The 15,462-nt window shown below is 47.1% G+C and overlaps 1 protein-coding gene across 2 annotated transcripts in view; it reads left to right on the top strand.

Moving 5' to 3' along the window:
* Positions 1 to 15,462, top strand: part of LOC114787674 (arf-GAP with GTPase, ANK repeat and PH domain-containing protein 3-like) — an 86,595-nt gene that overhangs the window by 58,840 nt on the left and 12,293 nt on the right. For both annotated transcript variants that reach the window (XM_028975437.1, XM_028975436.1), the window contains exons 12-13: positions 7,740 to 7,910; positions 11,875 to 12,036. In XM_028975437.1, coding sequence (XP_028831270.1) covers positions 7,740 to 7,910; positions 11,875 to 12,036 — 333 coding nt within the window. The remainder of the gene's footprint in view (positions 1 to 7,739; positions 7,911 to 11,874; positions 12,037 to 15,462) is intronic.

Genomic DNA, 15,462 nt, shown 5'->3' on the forward strand with positions numbered 1-15,462 from the left:
GCTGCATGTGGCTTTCAGAGTGCCGTACCTTTAGAAACCCAGCTCCTCATCACTTTGAGGTGTTTTTGTTATGTTCGTGATATTAACAGAAAAAAAATAAGATAATATGATTATATTCTAATTTTATGATTTTTCCAACTTGCTGTGGAAGGGCGTCTGCAGTTCAGTGATTCTCACAGTGAACGTTATTTGCTGTGGCGATATCTGGCATTCTTGAGATCAGGAGAAAAACGATGCCATGAAAAGAAAACGAATAAAATTGAATAAAAAGGGAAAATCATGGGCCCAAGGGGCTTTTGTCCAGCAGCAGTTATTAATGGTCAGGTCTAATGCGCTATGTACGCTGCGGCTTCTTGATGCGCCCGGCGCGCTCCACGGCGCGCGGCGCAGCAAAAATTGTGTTAATTTCCACTCGAGAGAGAAAAGGTTTCAGATCGCAGTGGTCCCCCGCCGAGTGGAGGGCCCGCACTTGATTATGCAATCTGATTTTGATTTCATTAGGCATGCAATTGATGAGAGCGAACAAAGGGGTAATTTTTCATTCACGGCGCATGTCGCCAAGCTCTGTCTTTTCGTCTGCCAGTAATTCATTCACTCACCCCGCCGCCCCCCCAAGCCTTCGCCCCAGAAACCCCATCTAAAGACCATTATGATTGCTGGGGGAGAGAGTGTGTGTGGAAGGCGTGCGGATGAATGAGAATGTGTGTCTGTGAGTAAAAGAGTCTGTCTACATGAGCCCTGATCTAATCCTTCTGCTAAGTACTCACCGGAACAGTTCTAAATCCGATCTCCCCGCAGAACGCGCATCCAGTTGTGTCACTCAGCGACAGATCCCTAATATCCCCACGTTAATGGTGCCGCTGTCACTTTTAATCAGCCCCGTCCACACTGGATTGGTGAGGCCTGTCATGTGCTGCGTGTGTGTGGTGTTGAATATGTGTGTGTGGGGTTTGTGTGACGGGGCTCTACACTTCTTGTGGTGTTAATCGACATGTGGAAGCTACAGACTGATCAATGTGAGCCTCTGCATCGCTACAAGCATACAGAGAACAATAGTGACACAGGCATAATACAGAAAGTCTGTCTGTGTGTGTGGTATATTTAGAGTAAGTAACTCAGTAAAAACATTATCTGATCCTGCCTTATAAATATCTGATCCTGTATTACAGATTACAGCAACTGCATTATAAATATCTGATTCCGTATTACAGATTACAGCAACTGTGTTATAAATATCTGATCCTGTATTACAGACTACAGGAACTCTGTTATAAATATCTGATCCTGTATTACAGATTACAGGAACTGTGTTCTAAATATCTGATCCCGTATTACAGATTACAGCAACTGTGTTATAAATATCTGATCCCGTTTACAGATTACAGGAACTCTGTTATAAATATCTGATCCTGTATTACAGATTACAGGAACTGTGTTCTAAATATCTGATCCTGTATTACAGATTACAGCAACTGCGTTATAAATATCTGATCCCGTATTACAGATTACAGGAACTGTGTTCTAAATATCTGATCCTGTATTACAGATTACAGCAACTGCGTTATAAATATCTGATCCCGTATTACAGATTACAGGAACTGTGTTCTAAATATCTGATCCTGTATTACAGATTACAGGAACTGCGTTATAAATATCTAATTCTGTATCTCAGATTACAGCAACTGCGTTATAAATATCTGATCCTCAATTACAGATTACAGGAACTGCGTTATAAATATCTGATCTCGTATCACAGATTACAGGAACTGTGTTATAAATATCTGATCCTGTATTACAGATTACATGAACAGCCTTATAAATATCTGATCCTGTATTACATATTACAGGAACTGTGTTATAAATATAGAATTCTGTATTACATTTTACAGCAACTGTGTTCTATATATCTGATCCCATATTACAGATTACTGGAACTGCTTTATAAATATCTGATCCCGTATTACAGATTACAGGAACTGCCTTTTAAATATCTGATCCTGTATTACAGATTACAGGAACTGCCTTATAAATATCTGATCGCGTATTACAGATTACAGGAACTGTGTTATAAATATCTGATCCCGTATTACAGATTACAGCAACTGCCTTATAAATATCTGATCCTGTATTACAGATTACAGCAACTGTGTTATAAATATCTGATCCTGTATTACAGACTACAGGAACTCTGTTATAAATATCTGATCCCGTATTACAGATTACAGGAACTGCCTTATAAATATCTGATCGCGTATTACAGATTACAGGAACTGTGTTATAAATATCTGATCCCGTATTACAGATTACAGAAACTGCGTTATAAATATCTGATTCCGTATTACAGATTACAGCAACTGTGTTATAAATATCTGATCCTGTATTACAGACTACAGGAACTCTGTTATAAATATCTGATCCTGTATTACAGATTACAGCAACTGTGTTATAAATATCTGATCCTGTATTACAGATTACAGCAACTGTGTTATAAATATCTGATCCCGTTTACAGATTACAGGAACTCTGTTATAAATATCTGATCCTGTATTACAGATTACAGGAACTGCGTTATAAATATCTGATCCCGTATTACAGATTACAGCAACTGCGTTATAAATATCTGATCCCGTATTACAGATTACAGCAACTGCGTTATAAATATCTGATCCTGTATTACAGATTACAGGAACTGTGTTCTAAATATCTGATCCTGTATTACAGATTACAGCAACTGCGTTATAAATATCTGATCCTGTATTACAGATTACAGGAACTGTGTTCTAAATATCTGTTCCCGTATTACAGATTACAGCAACTGCGTTATAAATATCTGATCCTGTATTACAGATTACAGGAACTACCTTATAAATATCTAATTCTGTATTACAGATTACAGCAACTGCTGTATATAAATATTGAATCTCGTGTTAAAATTGACAATAGTTTGAAATATGGTGAATAATCAAATGAATTTGATTGAAAAATATTTTTGTATTTGGATGTTTCTTAATAACCTTTTCACACTTTTAAATTTGAAAATGAAAAGAAATAGTTTTTGATGAAGTCCCAGTTCAGGGTTCAAATTCGCCTTGTGAAAGGTCGCACCTCCAGTGAAGAAGCAAATGCTGCTGGGTAATTGGCTTTTCTTGTGTTTGTTAGTGAAAAAGAAAAGCGATGATAACCCCTGCCCGCCTAATACTGTGTGTGGGGATGATGTAGCAGTTGTGCTTGACCTTCTCCTCCGGTCGTTCCCACTCAGGAGTTTTGTGGCGGGTGGATTTTTGTCCGATCCGCGCCCCCGCCCACCGACATTAGCATGAATGCATCATTATCCCACTACTTGTAGGTAATGGCAACGGCCCCTCAGAGGGGTGAGACTCGGCTCATCAACCTTCTGCAAGTGCGGGGGAGGGGCAGCGAAGAAACGAGCGACAGACACCGCTAATCCACCGCCCCCACTTAGCATCCACCCCACCCGACCCTCTGTACACACGGACCGGCACCCGCAGATCTCCCCCAGTATTCCACAGGATCTGTGGGCGGGGCTGTGGGTTTCTCCCACTTGGTGTTTCACTCCATGCCCCAAGTGCTCAGGAACTGGAAAGCACCTATAAATACAACATTTTCAGACCACAACTAGACTAAAGCAACTAGAATAAAGTGTTCTGCAGAGTGACTTTCTGCACAGTTTAAAATCTCAGGATGGCAAGATCGGCACTATTGATGAGTTTTCCACCATAAACCAGAACCAGAGTGGAAGCGAATTTGCTGTTTCTTACTGCCTTCTTCCCCAAAGTAAATGTTCACTATGGATGAGAAATTGCGGTGAACTTTCCGGTGAATTTCGAATGACCGAATTTGACCTTTGACCTTCACAGCCGGGGTCAGCGGCCTGCGGTCTCTGGATCCACGTGACCCGGCGCCACGCGGAAGTGGCGGGAGCCGCTCTGTACGGTTCCCGGCCGGCGTTCAGGGCTGATTATTTCCCCGCTGTAATTACATTATCTGTTCTTTTATGCAGGATTGTTCTGTGGGGACTAATTAGTAGAGGCATGTTTAATTCATTAATCATTAGCATCCAATTTGGCAATTAGGCATGATTGTAGAATTTGTAATGCAAGTTAATATTAGATGGGTTTTTTGTTACTGTATTAAAGTATAATTGTACTCTATAATGAGCCGCCCATCTTTCTGAGATTTAGGATCGTTGCTCAGTTGAAAGTTTTGACGTCAGGCGGCCTGACACCGCCATGTTTAAAGCCGCCAGCTCGACCGCCGTGCCTGCGGCGTCTCCACGTGACTGGTTCCTGGCGGCTCTGTGCTGCGATGCCGGAGCCGGGAACGTCTTCACAGTTGCATGGCGCTGTGAAATAGCTTTCAGTCGTGTCATTTCCAGCATATAAAGCGGTGACGGCGCCGCCTGCGTCTAATGCGCTCGTCACTGTGTGCTGTGAGTGATGGGATGTTGGCGGCTCGTGCTGCTGCACTGCACGTGAGCTTCAGAAACAAATTTAACATCTTCTTTACAATGTAGCATCCAAACCTGAGCATTACTACTGTAATTAATACCATATTCAATTCATTTACATTTACAGCATTTACCAGACGCCCTTATCCAGAGCGACTTACAATCAGTAATTATAGGGACAGTCCCCCGCTGGACACACTCAGGGTTAAGTGTCTTGCTCAGGGACACAATGGTAGTGGGATTTGAAGTGGGATTTGAACCTGGGTCTTCTGGTTCACAGACCAGTGTGTTACTAGGCTACTACCACCCTATCCAAAAGCACACATACACCCACATGCATACCTGCATTCTAGTGCATTTAGAAACTATATATATATATATATACACACACACACACACACGTCTTATTATTTAATTAAAATGTGCACCATATATTCTGTATTCCTTACATGTAATATTTAAAAAGCATAGAATGTTACTTATAATCACAATACAGAAATGTTCTTATTTATTTATACGCTCAATACTTGGTGGATTAGAATTAAAGACAAAAAGAAATGTACAGACGACCTGTAGCCATGAGCTCGCTTCCATTGTTTCTGAAAAATTGCAGAATTTGGCGATACGATTTTGGAAAAATTGAGCTCCGGTGGTAATTAATTAAGGTTAGTTGTGTATTTCTGTAAAAAAATGTATATCCTGATTTGGTAAAAGTCTCTCTCCCGCCGCTTAATTAGTTGTTTTCCCGGCGCTCGTCTGGGCCCCGCCCCCCCGCCGCTCAGCACGGAGCCGCCGCCTCTCTCTCCCCCTCACTGTGATGGAGCGCCCGCCCCCATGGGGAATGTAAGATTAATATTCCCGCGCCCAACAAGATAATTACTGATACTAATTAGACATGATCATGTGAATTTGATACACTTATTACTCCCACTAATGGGAGGGACACATTATGCTAACAAGAGGCAGCGGCGCTCGACTTATCGAACAGGACGTGGCCCCAGAATCCAGCTCGGCCAGCAGTGACGACATCTCGGCCGTGTTTATTACGTACACTCTGCAGTCGTACACTACTTCGATGTTAAATGTGGGTTAAATGTGTGTAAACTTATCGAACAGGACGTGGCCCCATAATAAAGCTTGGCCTGCACTTATTACATCTCGGTCGTGTTTATTACGCACACGCTGCATTCGTATGTTACTTTGATGTTAAATGAGGATTAACGTGGTTTAATTGTGGGTTAATTTATCGAACAGGACGTGGCCCCAGAATCCAGCTCGGCCTGCAGTAACAACATGTCAGTCGTGTTTATTACATACACGCTGCATTCGTACGTTACTTCAATCTGAAATGTGGGTTAACTTGTGTTAAATGTGGGTTAAATGTGTGTAAACTTATCGAACAGGACGTGGCCCCATAATAAAGCTCGGCCTGCACTTATTACATCTCGGTCGTGTTTATTACGTACACACTGCATTCATACCTTACTTCAATGTTAAATGTGGGTTAACTTGGGTTGAATGTGGGTTAACTTGGGTTAAATGTGGGTTGAATGTGGGTTAACTTGGGTTAAATGTGGGTTAACGTGGTTTAATTGTGGTAACAACATCTTGCTGCATTTGTACATTACTACGATATTAAATGTGGGTTAACTTGGGTTGAATGTGGGTGAACGTGGGTTAACTTGGGTTAAATGTGGGTTAATGTGGTTTAATTGTGGTAACAACATCTTGCTGCATTTGTACATTACTACGATATTAAATGTGGGTTAACTTGGGTTGAATGTGGGTTAATTTGGGTTAAATGTGGGTTAACGTGGTTTAAATGTGGGTTAACATGGTTTAATTGTGGTAACAACATCTTGCTGCATTTGTACATTACTACGATATTAAATGTGGGTTAACTTGGGTTGAATGTGGGTTAACTTGGGTTAAATGTGGGTTAACTTGGGTTGAATGTGGGTTAACTTGGGTTAAATGTGGGTTAAATGGGGGTTAACATGGTTTAAATGTGGGTTAACGTGGTTTAATTGTGGTAACAACATCTTGTTCGCGTTTATTACGTACACGCTGCGTTTGTACGGTACTTTGGTGTGAGATGTGTGTTAACGTGGGTTGAATGTGGGTTAACGTGGGTTGAATGTGGGTTAACGTGGGTTGAATGTGGGTTAACGTGGGTTAAATGTGGGTTAACGTGGGTTGAATGTGGGTTAACTTGGGTTAAATGTGGGTTAATGTGGGTTGAATGTGGGTTAACTTGGGTTGAATGTGGGTTAAATGTGGGTTAACGTGGGTTAAATGTGGGTTAACTTGGGTTGAATGTGGGTTAATGTGGGTTGAATGTGGGTTAACTTGGGTTGAATGTGGGTTAACGTGGGTTAAATGTGGGTTAACGTGGGTTAAATGTGGGTTAACTTGGGTTGAATGTGGGTTAACGTGGGTTAAATGTGGGTTAACTTGGGTTGAATGTGGGTTAACTTGGGTTAAATGTGGGTTGAATGTGGGTTAACTTGGGTTGAATGTGGGTTAAATGTGGGTTAACGTGGGTTAAATGTGGGTTAACGTGGGTTAAATGTGGGTTAACTTGGGTTGAATGTGGGTTAACGTGGGTTGAATGTGGGTTAACGTGGGTTAAATGTGGGTTAACGTGGGTTAACGTGGGTTAACTTGGGTTGAATGTGGGTTAACGTGGGTTGAATGTGGGTTAACGTGGGTTGAATGTGGGTTAACTTGGGTTAAATGTGGGTTAACGTGGTTTAACGTGGTTTAATTGTGCGTTTATTACGTACACGCTGCGTTGGCACGGTACTTCGGTGTGACGTGTGTTAACGCGGACGCGGTGACGGTACTGGCGAGCTGGCCGTACTCGCCCGGCCCATGAATTAGTAACCGCGGGTGTCCGCGCGGCGCCTGATTGGGAAGCAGCAGCCGCCGGGAGAGATGGATGTGGCAGTCAGACGAGTGAGGGGAGCTAATTACCGATCAGAGTGTATCTTGTTAATTAAGGGCTAATTAGAGGCAGAGACAGAGAGAGAGGGGTGGAAGGAGGGAGGGATGGAGGGAGAGATGGATCAGCGTCCGTCAGGAACACATTTTTTACTCTGTTTGTAGAACAAATAGTTTTGCTGAAAAATTCCACCTTTCTTATTTATGAGATTTGGCTGGTCTGGTTCCGCCTGAAGCTCCGCGTTTCCTGTGATCATTTACAAATCGGTCGTGTGTTAATTATTCACTAATTAAAACCAACGTTTTTTTTTTTTTTTTTTTTCCTCAGGTGCTCCTCACTCGAACAGCAGCACTTCCCTCCATTCGGAGCGCCTGGCGGTCGGCGTGGGACCGCCGGCCTTCGGCGGCAGCAAGGAGGGGATGCACCAGCGCTCCTTCTCCGTGTCCAGCGCGGAGCAGTGGAACGAGGCCGTGGTCGTCATCGCCGGCGGTGGAGCCGGTGAGCTTCTTCCTCCTCATCCTCCTCCTCCTCACCTGCCAATTTGGAGGAAGAGGAAGAGGAGGCCATCTCCCCCTCCTCCTGTCAACCAGTACACTTGACTGAAGTGAAATAATACATTTACCGGGCGTGCCGCCGCCTCTCTCTCTCTCTCTCTCTCTCTCTCTCGCTCCTTCCCTCCCGTGCCGGTGAAATGGATGCAACATTCATCACCGGTTATTTCCTTCTCTTTGTCGGCTGGCAGTAAAAAAGCACTTAAATGCACATCAACAGAATAACAGTCATTTCCATGCATGTTTGCACTCTGGCGCTTCTCATTAGAGCCCGGCGTCGGCGCCCCCCCCCCCCGCCTTCCCCATCACCGTCCCAGGGGCCGTGCTAGTTTAAAGAGCGTCTCTCCTCCGCTAACGGCCGCGCCGGAGCCCCGCTTCCCGCCCCGCCGTGCCGCGCGCCATCAATTTTACCACAGGCCCCGCCCCGAAGCCGAATTACTTCCAGGGTCGTGGCCCTCACAATGACGCCAGCGAGATGAGAAGCTCCGTCACAGAAGGTGACAGTTGTCATGCATGCACTGGTGCATTCTGGGACGGAGGTGATGGCATTTTAAAACATGATTCGTCCTGGTAAATCCTGGAATTAGCGGCAGAACGTCACCGCTGTCACCAGAGCCAAGTTCATCGCTTCACGTCCTTTTCTTATCTCACGCATTAATAGAGGCCATTAGGCGTGTTGGGGTTTATGTCATTATTTTCCTCGTTTAAGCACACGCACGTTCAGCGTCGAGGCCAATGAGGTGCAGAGTTCTCCGAAGTGATAAATACGTCGCCGTGGCTGCGTAATTAGCGCTTCGTCTTTTTTTTAAATATCTTCTCTGCCGGTTCGAACCGCGATCCAGGTGTCTGATCTTGACCTTTTTCCCCCTGCGCGCCTCTCGACGCCCCAACTCCCACAAATGGCTTTGGCATTTGAAGGGCCCTCCGCCGAGCGCCAGTCGCCACGTCGTCCTTGCCGAAGGTTGCAAGCGAACGCGGGGACGCGTCGGCAAGGGGACAAATTGGAAGCGCTGATTGATGGGCGGCTCGGGTGTAAAAAAAAAAAAAAAAAAAAAAAAGGCCGCGCCGCGACCGGTTCCATTTGATTTAAGCCACGTTCCCATTTACAAAGCGGCGCCGGCGTCTCCGGAATACTGAGCGCCGAGGTGTTGATTAAAGTCGGGATCTCCTGCGATGGCGGTCCAGAGAGCCGCGCCCGCCCGGCCGTAATGAAGGCTGACATTTTGTTTGGTGAGCGCGGCGGCGTGTGATCCCGGCCTTGATTAGCGCGCGCTAATTGGCGATAATAAGGAGGAGGAGGCGGAGATTGTTTCCTTTTTCCTTTTTTTTTTTTCCCGGTGTTAATCATTAATTGCAGCCGTTGGCTTTGATTAAGGACGAGTCCTCGCTCGCTGTGTCGAGAGGCCTCCATCAAAATCACCGGCGCCTCTCGAGTTGCTGCGGGAACGGGGCCCGGCCGCTCCGAGCAGCGGCGCGCCGGCTCCCGCCGGGCCGCTAAAGTGGCGTAATCACGGGTTCGCCTGATACCGGGCGCCCGCGCCGCCACGCACCCGCCGAGCCGTTTATTACCGTTACACGTCCCTTCGCCATGGTCACGTGGTACCGGCCTTTTATCACAACGCCGGAGGTCGTACCCGCTTTTATTTCATCCGATTCGTGCCTGGAAAACGCGGAATTTCGCTATATAACAAGACATTTTACCCGTTATCATCATTTTAATATTGCAGTAATGGAGACACTCGCCTGTGAACCAGGAGTCCCAGGTTCAAACCCCACTTACTACCATCGTGTCCCTGAGCAAGACACTTAACCCTGAGTGTCTCCAGGGGGGACTGTCCCTGTAACTACTGATAGTAAGACGCTCTGGATAAGGACGTCTGGTAAATGTAAATGAATAAGGAGACAGACGGTGGTAGTAGCCTAGCGGGTAACACACTCACCTATGAACCAGAAGTCCCAGGTTCAAACCCCACTTACTACCATTGTGTCCCTGAGCAAGACACTTAACCCTGAGTGTCTCCAGGGGGGGACTGTCCCTGTAACTACTGACTGTAAATTGCTCTGGATAAGGACGTCTGGTAAATGCCAGAAATGTGAACTGTACGTCCGTCAGTTCCTCCGTTATTATGGACCCGTTGGTTCTAAAGGTGGAACGCTCTCCCATGTTCTGCTGGGCGGGTTTGGTGGTGGCCCCATTGCTCCTGGCCCCACCAGGCGATGGGGCGGGGCAGGCCGCTCCCCTTTAACCTCCGGTGCGGCCCCGTAACGGCGCTCCTGTCAGGGAACAGATTCGGGCCGCGCCATACGGTGTGCCGGGCCGGGCGGGGCGGGGCGGTGAGGGGGAGCCCCTCTGCCCCCAGCTGTCTCCGGCAGCTAATGATTGGTCCCCGGGGGGCTGTAGAGAGTGGGAGCGAGCAAATTGAAACAGACGCTCCTGCCGTCGCCGCGGCGATGTGTGTGGCAGCTGCAGGCTGCACGTCGCCACTCAGAGAAACGAGCGAAACGCCGTCCGCCAGCCATGAATTTCAATCGTGGGAGAAGAATTATACGTCCTACCCTAATAATAATAATAATAATAATAATAATAATAATAATACAAATTATTATTATTATAATAATACATTTCTGAATATCTGTGTTTATCTCAGAATTCCCTAAATCTAAAATAATCAAATAAAATATATGACAAATACACTTTATTACAGATCAATTACACTTTATTACAAAACATTGTTATGTTAAATATGAATATATTCAAAATGAATTTTAATAGCACTGTTTATTTAAATTCATCAATATATTTCACCCTAAAATCAGTTCTATGGTAGAAAGTTGGAACGCTGATTGGTTCAGATAATTATCATTTTAAAAGCCTGACTAATTGATTTATATTTATTTAGAGGAAGTTAATGGTAATAAAATAGTAATTGTAGTCATAAAAGCGCTCACATTTATCACATTTCGGAATGAATGATATCTCAGTATTGGTTGCATCCATAATCTTAATTAAATTGAGCTGCTCTTAATTTCATTTCACCAGAGTGTGTGATAGGGATCATTAAAAGAAAGGATTTATCTGCTGAAATCAGCTCCTCCTCGCGTTCCTGACGCGAGCTCTGCTTGACGGAGACAAAACGGCGGCCCGTGCCCGGCGTCGGCGCCTGGAGCCGCGGCGCCGGTGACAGTGGCCTTTTTCTCTGACCCCCCACCCCCCCCCCCCCCCCCCCCCCCCCCCCCCCCCCCCGCCGTGCCCATTTCCCAGCCCTTAAAGAGCGGCGCGCCTCCCCAAAGGTAATGACCAAATTAGGCCGAATGCTGTACGCTGGCTAATGGCTGAGGATACCATTAGAATATGTGTGCGAGTTTGGCAGCGATAGCAGCCACACACACACACACACACACACACACCCCAGGCTTGTGGAGATGAATGTAGTTTACCACACTGCAGTGAGCTTTTGATGCCAAGACAATAGAGGAGTCTGCCAGGGATGTACGCACGAGGGATCGCGTGTGTGTGTGTGTGTGTGTGTGTGTGTGTGTGTGGAATGATATAAGCCGCCTGGGGCCTGGTTGGGGTGAGGGGTGCCACTAATGGTGTCCGGAGGGGACAGAGAAGTGATGTCCGAGTGTCAGCGTGAAGGTGGGGTCCAGAAAAGTGCTTCATCTTCATCACACACACTCATCATCATCATCATCATCAGGAGCAGCAGGACCAGGTTAAAATCCCATTTACAACACACAGAGACACACACTCGCCTCCCGTCTCCGCGCCAGAATCTGGCTTCTCGGGGTTTTAGGACGCAGCACGAACCGCAGAACGGCGGCCCGGTGCGGTTTAACTCCGGCGGCTCAATCATCACTTCCTGTTCATCAGAAGGCTTGTTTTTGTGTGTCCTCTCTTTCTCTTCCAGCCAATGGCACGGCAGATCCAGCATCATGCGGTCCGGCTATGGGCGGCGCCACCAGCCCGAGGCTGGAACCCCCGCCCTCGCCACACGCCAACCGCAAGAAACACCGGCGGAAAAAGAGCACGGGCATCACCAAACCGGACGGCCTGTCCGCGGGCACTGAAGGTGTGTGTGAGAGAGAGAGAGAGAGAGAGAGAGAGAGAGAGTACAGTAGAGTGTGAAAGTGAAGGTCAAAGGTCAGCAACGGCTTTTGAAAAAAAATAAAAAATTGGTGAAGACTGGCGCTCCGCCGCCGTGGCTCATCCGTCTTGTTGATGGATCACGCCATTCGCAGACGGTCTCCGAGAGCGGCCTGTGTGTCTTTTACAACGACGGCCAATTAAAAGGCCCTATTCATCATCCGCCACAACATATTTTATTAATTGGGTGGAGGATTCGTCCGCCCGCCCGAGGCCATGTGACGGGGACACCTGTCCTCCCCGGGTTTACAATCCACATTCGGCGCGTTCTTAGGTGATTAGTTAAACACTAGAACCACTAGAAAGGATTCTAGAACTAACATTGATAAATTCATAGTAATTTGTAAAAAATATTGTAATTTTGTTAATCAGTTTTGTTAATCAGTTAATTAGGACCAATCACACGTGCTGCACACAGTTCTCTGTTCCCCACAAACACAGGACTAGTAGCCTAGCGGGTAACACACTCGACTACGAACCAGAAGACCCAGGTTCAAACCCCACTTACTACCATCGTGTCCCTGAACAAGACACTGAACCCTGAGTGTCTCCAGGGGGGGACTGTCCCTGTAACTACTGGTTGTAAGTCGCTCTGGATAAGGGCGTCTGGTAGATGCTGTAAATGTAAATGTAGGTCTGTGCTGGTTTAGAATGTGGAATGTTTATAATATTCTCGGTCGTCGGTTATTACGCTGTACGTATGTGTGTGAGAGTGATGGCCGATATTGCTATGGACTCAGTGGGAGTGTCCAGGAAATCAGCTGGGGGGGGGTTCTAGTACACTTCTGCATTAGTTCTGTCCCATTTAGTCCACAGTAATTGACATTGATCAGCAGCCGGGGTTTGTGGTGGTGAGGCCCGCTGCCGTGAGACTCAACTCGCCACAGACGAAGAGGAAGATGAAGAATACGGGAGGAAGTTTTTGCCTTCCATCGGAACGCATTCCGTCCTCGCTGCTTCCTGCCACTCTGAAGGGTTCCATTAGCGGGCGAGTGTCGGTTCTGCTGCACGCCTGCAGAATACAGACATATCGCTTAAATATGAGAGTCAGTCAGGTACGGCAGACAGTCCGTTCACCGGGGGGGGGCAGGAAGGGAGGAAGGGGGGAGATGGGATCCTTGAATAAATTGCGATCAGTTTATCTCATTTTACGGGGCAATCAGAGCCACGATCCCTGGCAGAAATTGAATTTTAGTTGTTCTGAAGCATCATAAATCAAGGGAGCTGTCATCTCTCCCCATCCTGTTCTTTAAAGGTGAGCGAGCATTTATTTATTCTCGAAACCCGGCTGCTTGAGCGAGAGAGAGAACTATAAATCAGCAGAAATTGTCCATTTGAACACGTAACGGCAATATCCTGATTGGAAAAATGACTTTTCCAACGTTAATTTCACGTTGTTTTGGGCGCCGCTTTTTTTTCCCCGAGGGATGGCGATTGGCAGACAGTCCCTAACTCCCGGGCGTAATGAACTTCTCATGTGCTTAAAGAATGATGCAGGGGTCCCGGTGAGGCGGCTGACAGCCTCGTAATGTGCTTCTCAGCGGCCGCCCGACCATCGGGCTCTTTGTGCGTGTGCCATGCCATTAAAACCCCCCCCCTGGAAAATCGATGGCTGATAAAGACTCGTGTTGCGGGGGAGCCGCCTCTGATTAATGCCGTCCGCCAGGGACCGTCGCCAAAGTGCCCGCTTGGAAAGGAGCGTTTTTTTTTCCACCGGCTTCTCCCGATTAGATCCACGTTCGAACCAAAGAAATTAATATTATTCAAATCAGATTTTAAAACAATAATTTCACCCGTTCAAGTAAGTGATTCGATTTTAATTACGTCACAAGTATATTTCATGCAAAAATAATTTACCTGTTATATTGACATGGTTAACAAGGAAACTATTTGTCTGTTTATTGATTTGAATAATTTATAAGGCAATTAAGTCACGTTGCCAGAGCAGGTTTGGAGGTGCAGTAAAAGACATTAATAATCCAGTACAGTGTACTAGTGCAACGGCGAATTTAATTACGCTCGTAACTGATCGCGGCCAGCGCTGCGTTATTACAGTTCCTCTGCATATTTGGGGGCGCCGCACCCCGGGACGGGGCGGGCGGGCGCCGCCTTCGGCTAATGGTGGGTGTTCGTCTCAATACTTTGTTTTGTCGTCCCCTGCCCGGGCCTCATTCCGCTAAGCGGTCCCCGGAGCCGCGGAACGCGTAATGGGCCGGTGGGGGGAGGGAGGGGAGTAACGAGATTACCGGCCTCTCGGACCTGCTAATTGCCGCAGTTTCATTTGCCGGAGTACGGCTGGAGATAATTGGTGTTTTGGTGGCGTCGTGTTATATTTAATAAGAGTGTGTCGGAGTTTATGTTGTGTGTGATTCAGCGTTGTGTGTGTGTGTGTGTGTGGCCGCTGGACCGCGGCGGCGAGATAGACGGTCGGCGTCTCTGTTCCCCGGGGCCCGTGTCTCCGTAATGGCCTGTTCCTGATTGCTCTAATACAGGTTAGGAATATTGGCTGTAATGATGTGTAAAATGAGTAAACGCCGGCGCTGACATTTACAGATGGCACCGCCACCGTCACCGTCACCGCTGCCGGTTCCTCCCAACTGGCCCTTAATTCACAACGACCACGCGCCGCCACATCACTCCGGGACTTGTGGAACCCGCGTCTGGGCCACGACTGGGCCACCCCGGCATGATGGATCTGGTGCCGGTGGTCTCGGCCCGGCATCTTCTCCCAGACCTGAGGCCCACGGGCGGGTCTCGTAAAAATAAACACGTCTCGCGCACACAATTATCGGCGGAATTACAACCGTGGCCGTCGCTGTTGCTCTTCGTTATTGCATATCGGCCGACATTTGTCACCCGCGCGGGCGTTGGACGTGCCGGATGTCCAGTACGGACGGTGTCGGCACCTGGAGCCCCGAGACATCATCTCGCCGAGCTGTTCCGAGCACAGCGGCTCAATAGCCGAGCCCTGGTAGCCCACTCTGTCAATTTTACGAGGCGTGCGTGGCGGGGGCCGCGGTGGGAACACATGCTGCCATTACGGCCCCGTTCCCGTTTTATTGCGGCATGTTAATTAAAGCGAATCATATTTGCCCTCTTCGGCACACTTGGCCCCCCGATTGAATTTAAATTGCGCCTCGGCCCCCGTTCGCCTCATGCTAATTTCCGCCGGACTTGTTGCCGCCTGCTAATTGCTTATGCTAATGCGGCGGGTCGGAGGGTGTTTTTAATCCCACAACAGTTACTTTGAACTGTTAATGGCTGATTTACAAACGGCTTTATCTAACCCTCCACTGACCCCGAGCGTCCAAAAAAAACGTCCAAAACGCAGTTCTACTTGCCGAGTTGATTA

The sequence above is a fragment of the Denticeps clupeoides genome, chromosome 4 (genome assembly GCF_900700375.1).
Source record: "Denticeps clupeoides chromosome 4, fDenClu1.1, whole genome shotgun sequence".
NCBI lineage: Eukaryota > Metazoa > Chordata > Actinopteri > Clupeiformes > Denticipitidae > Denticeps > Denticeps clupeoides.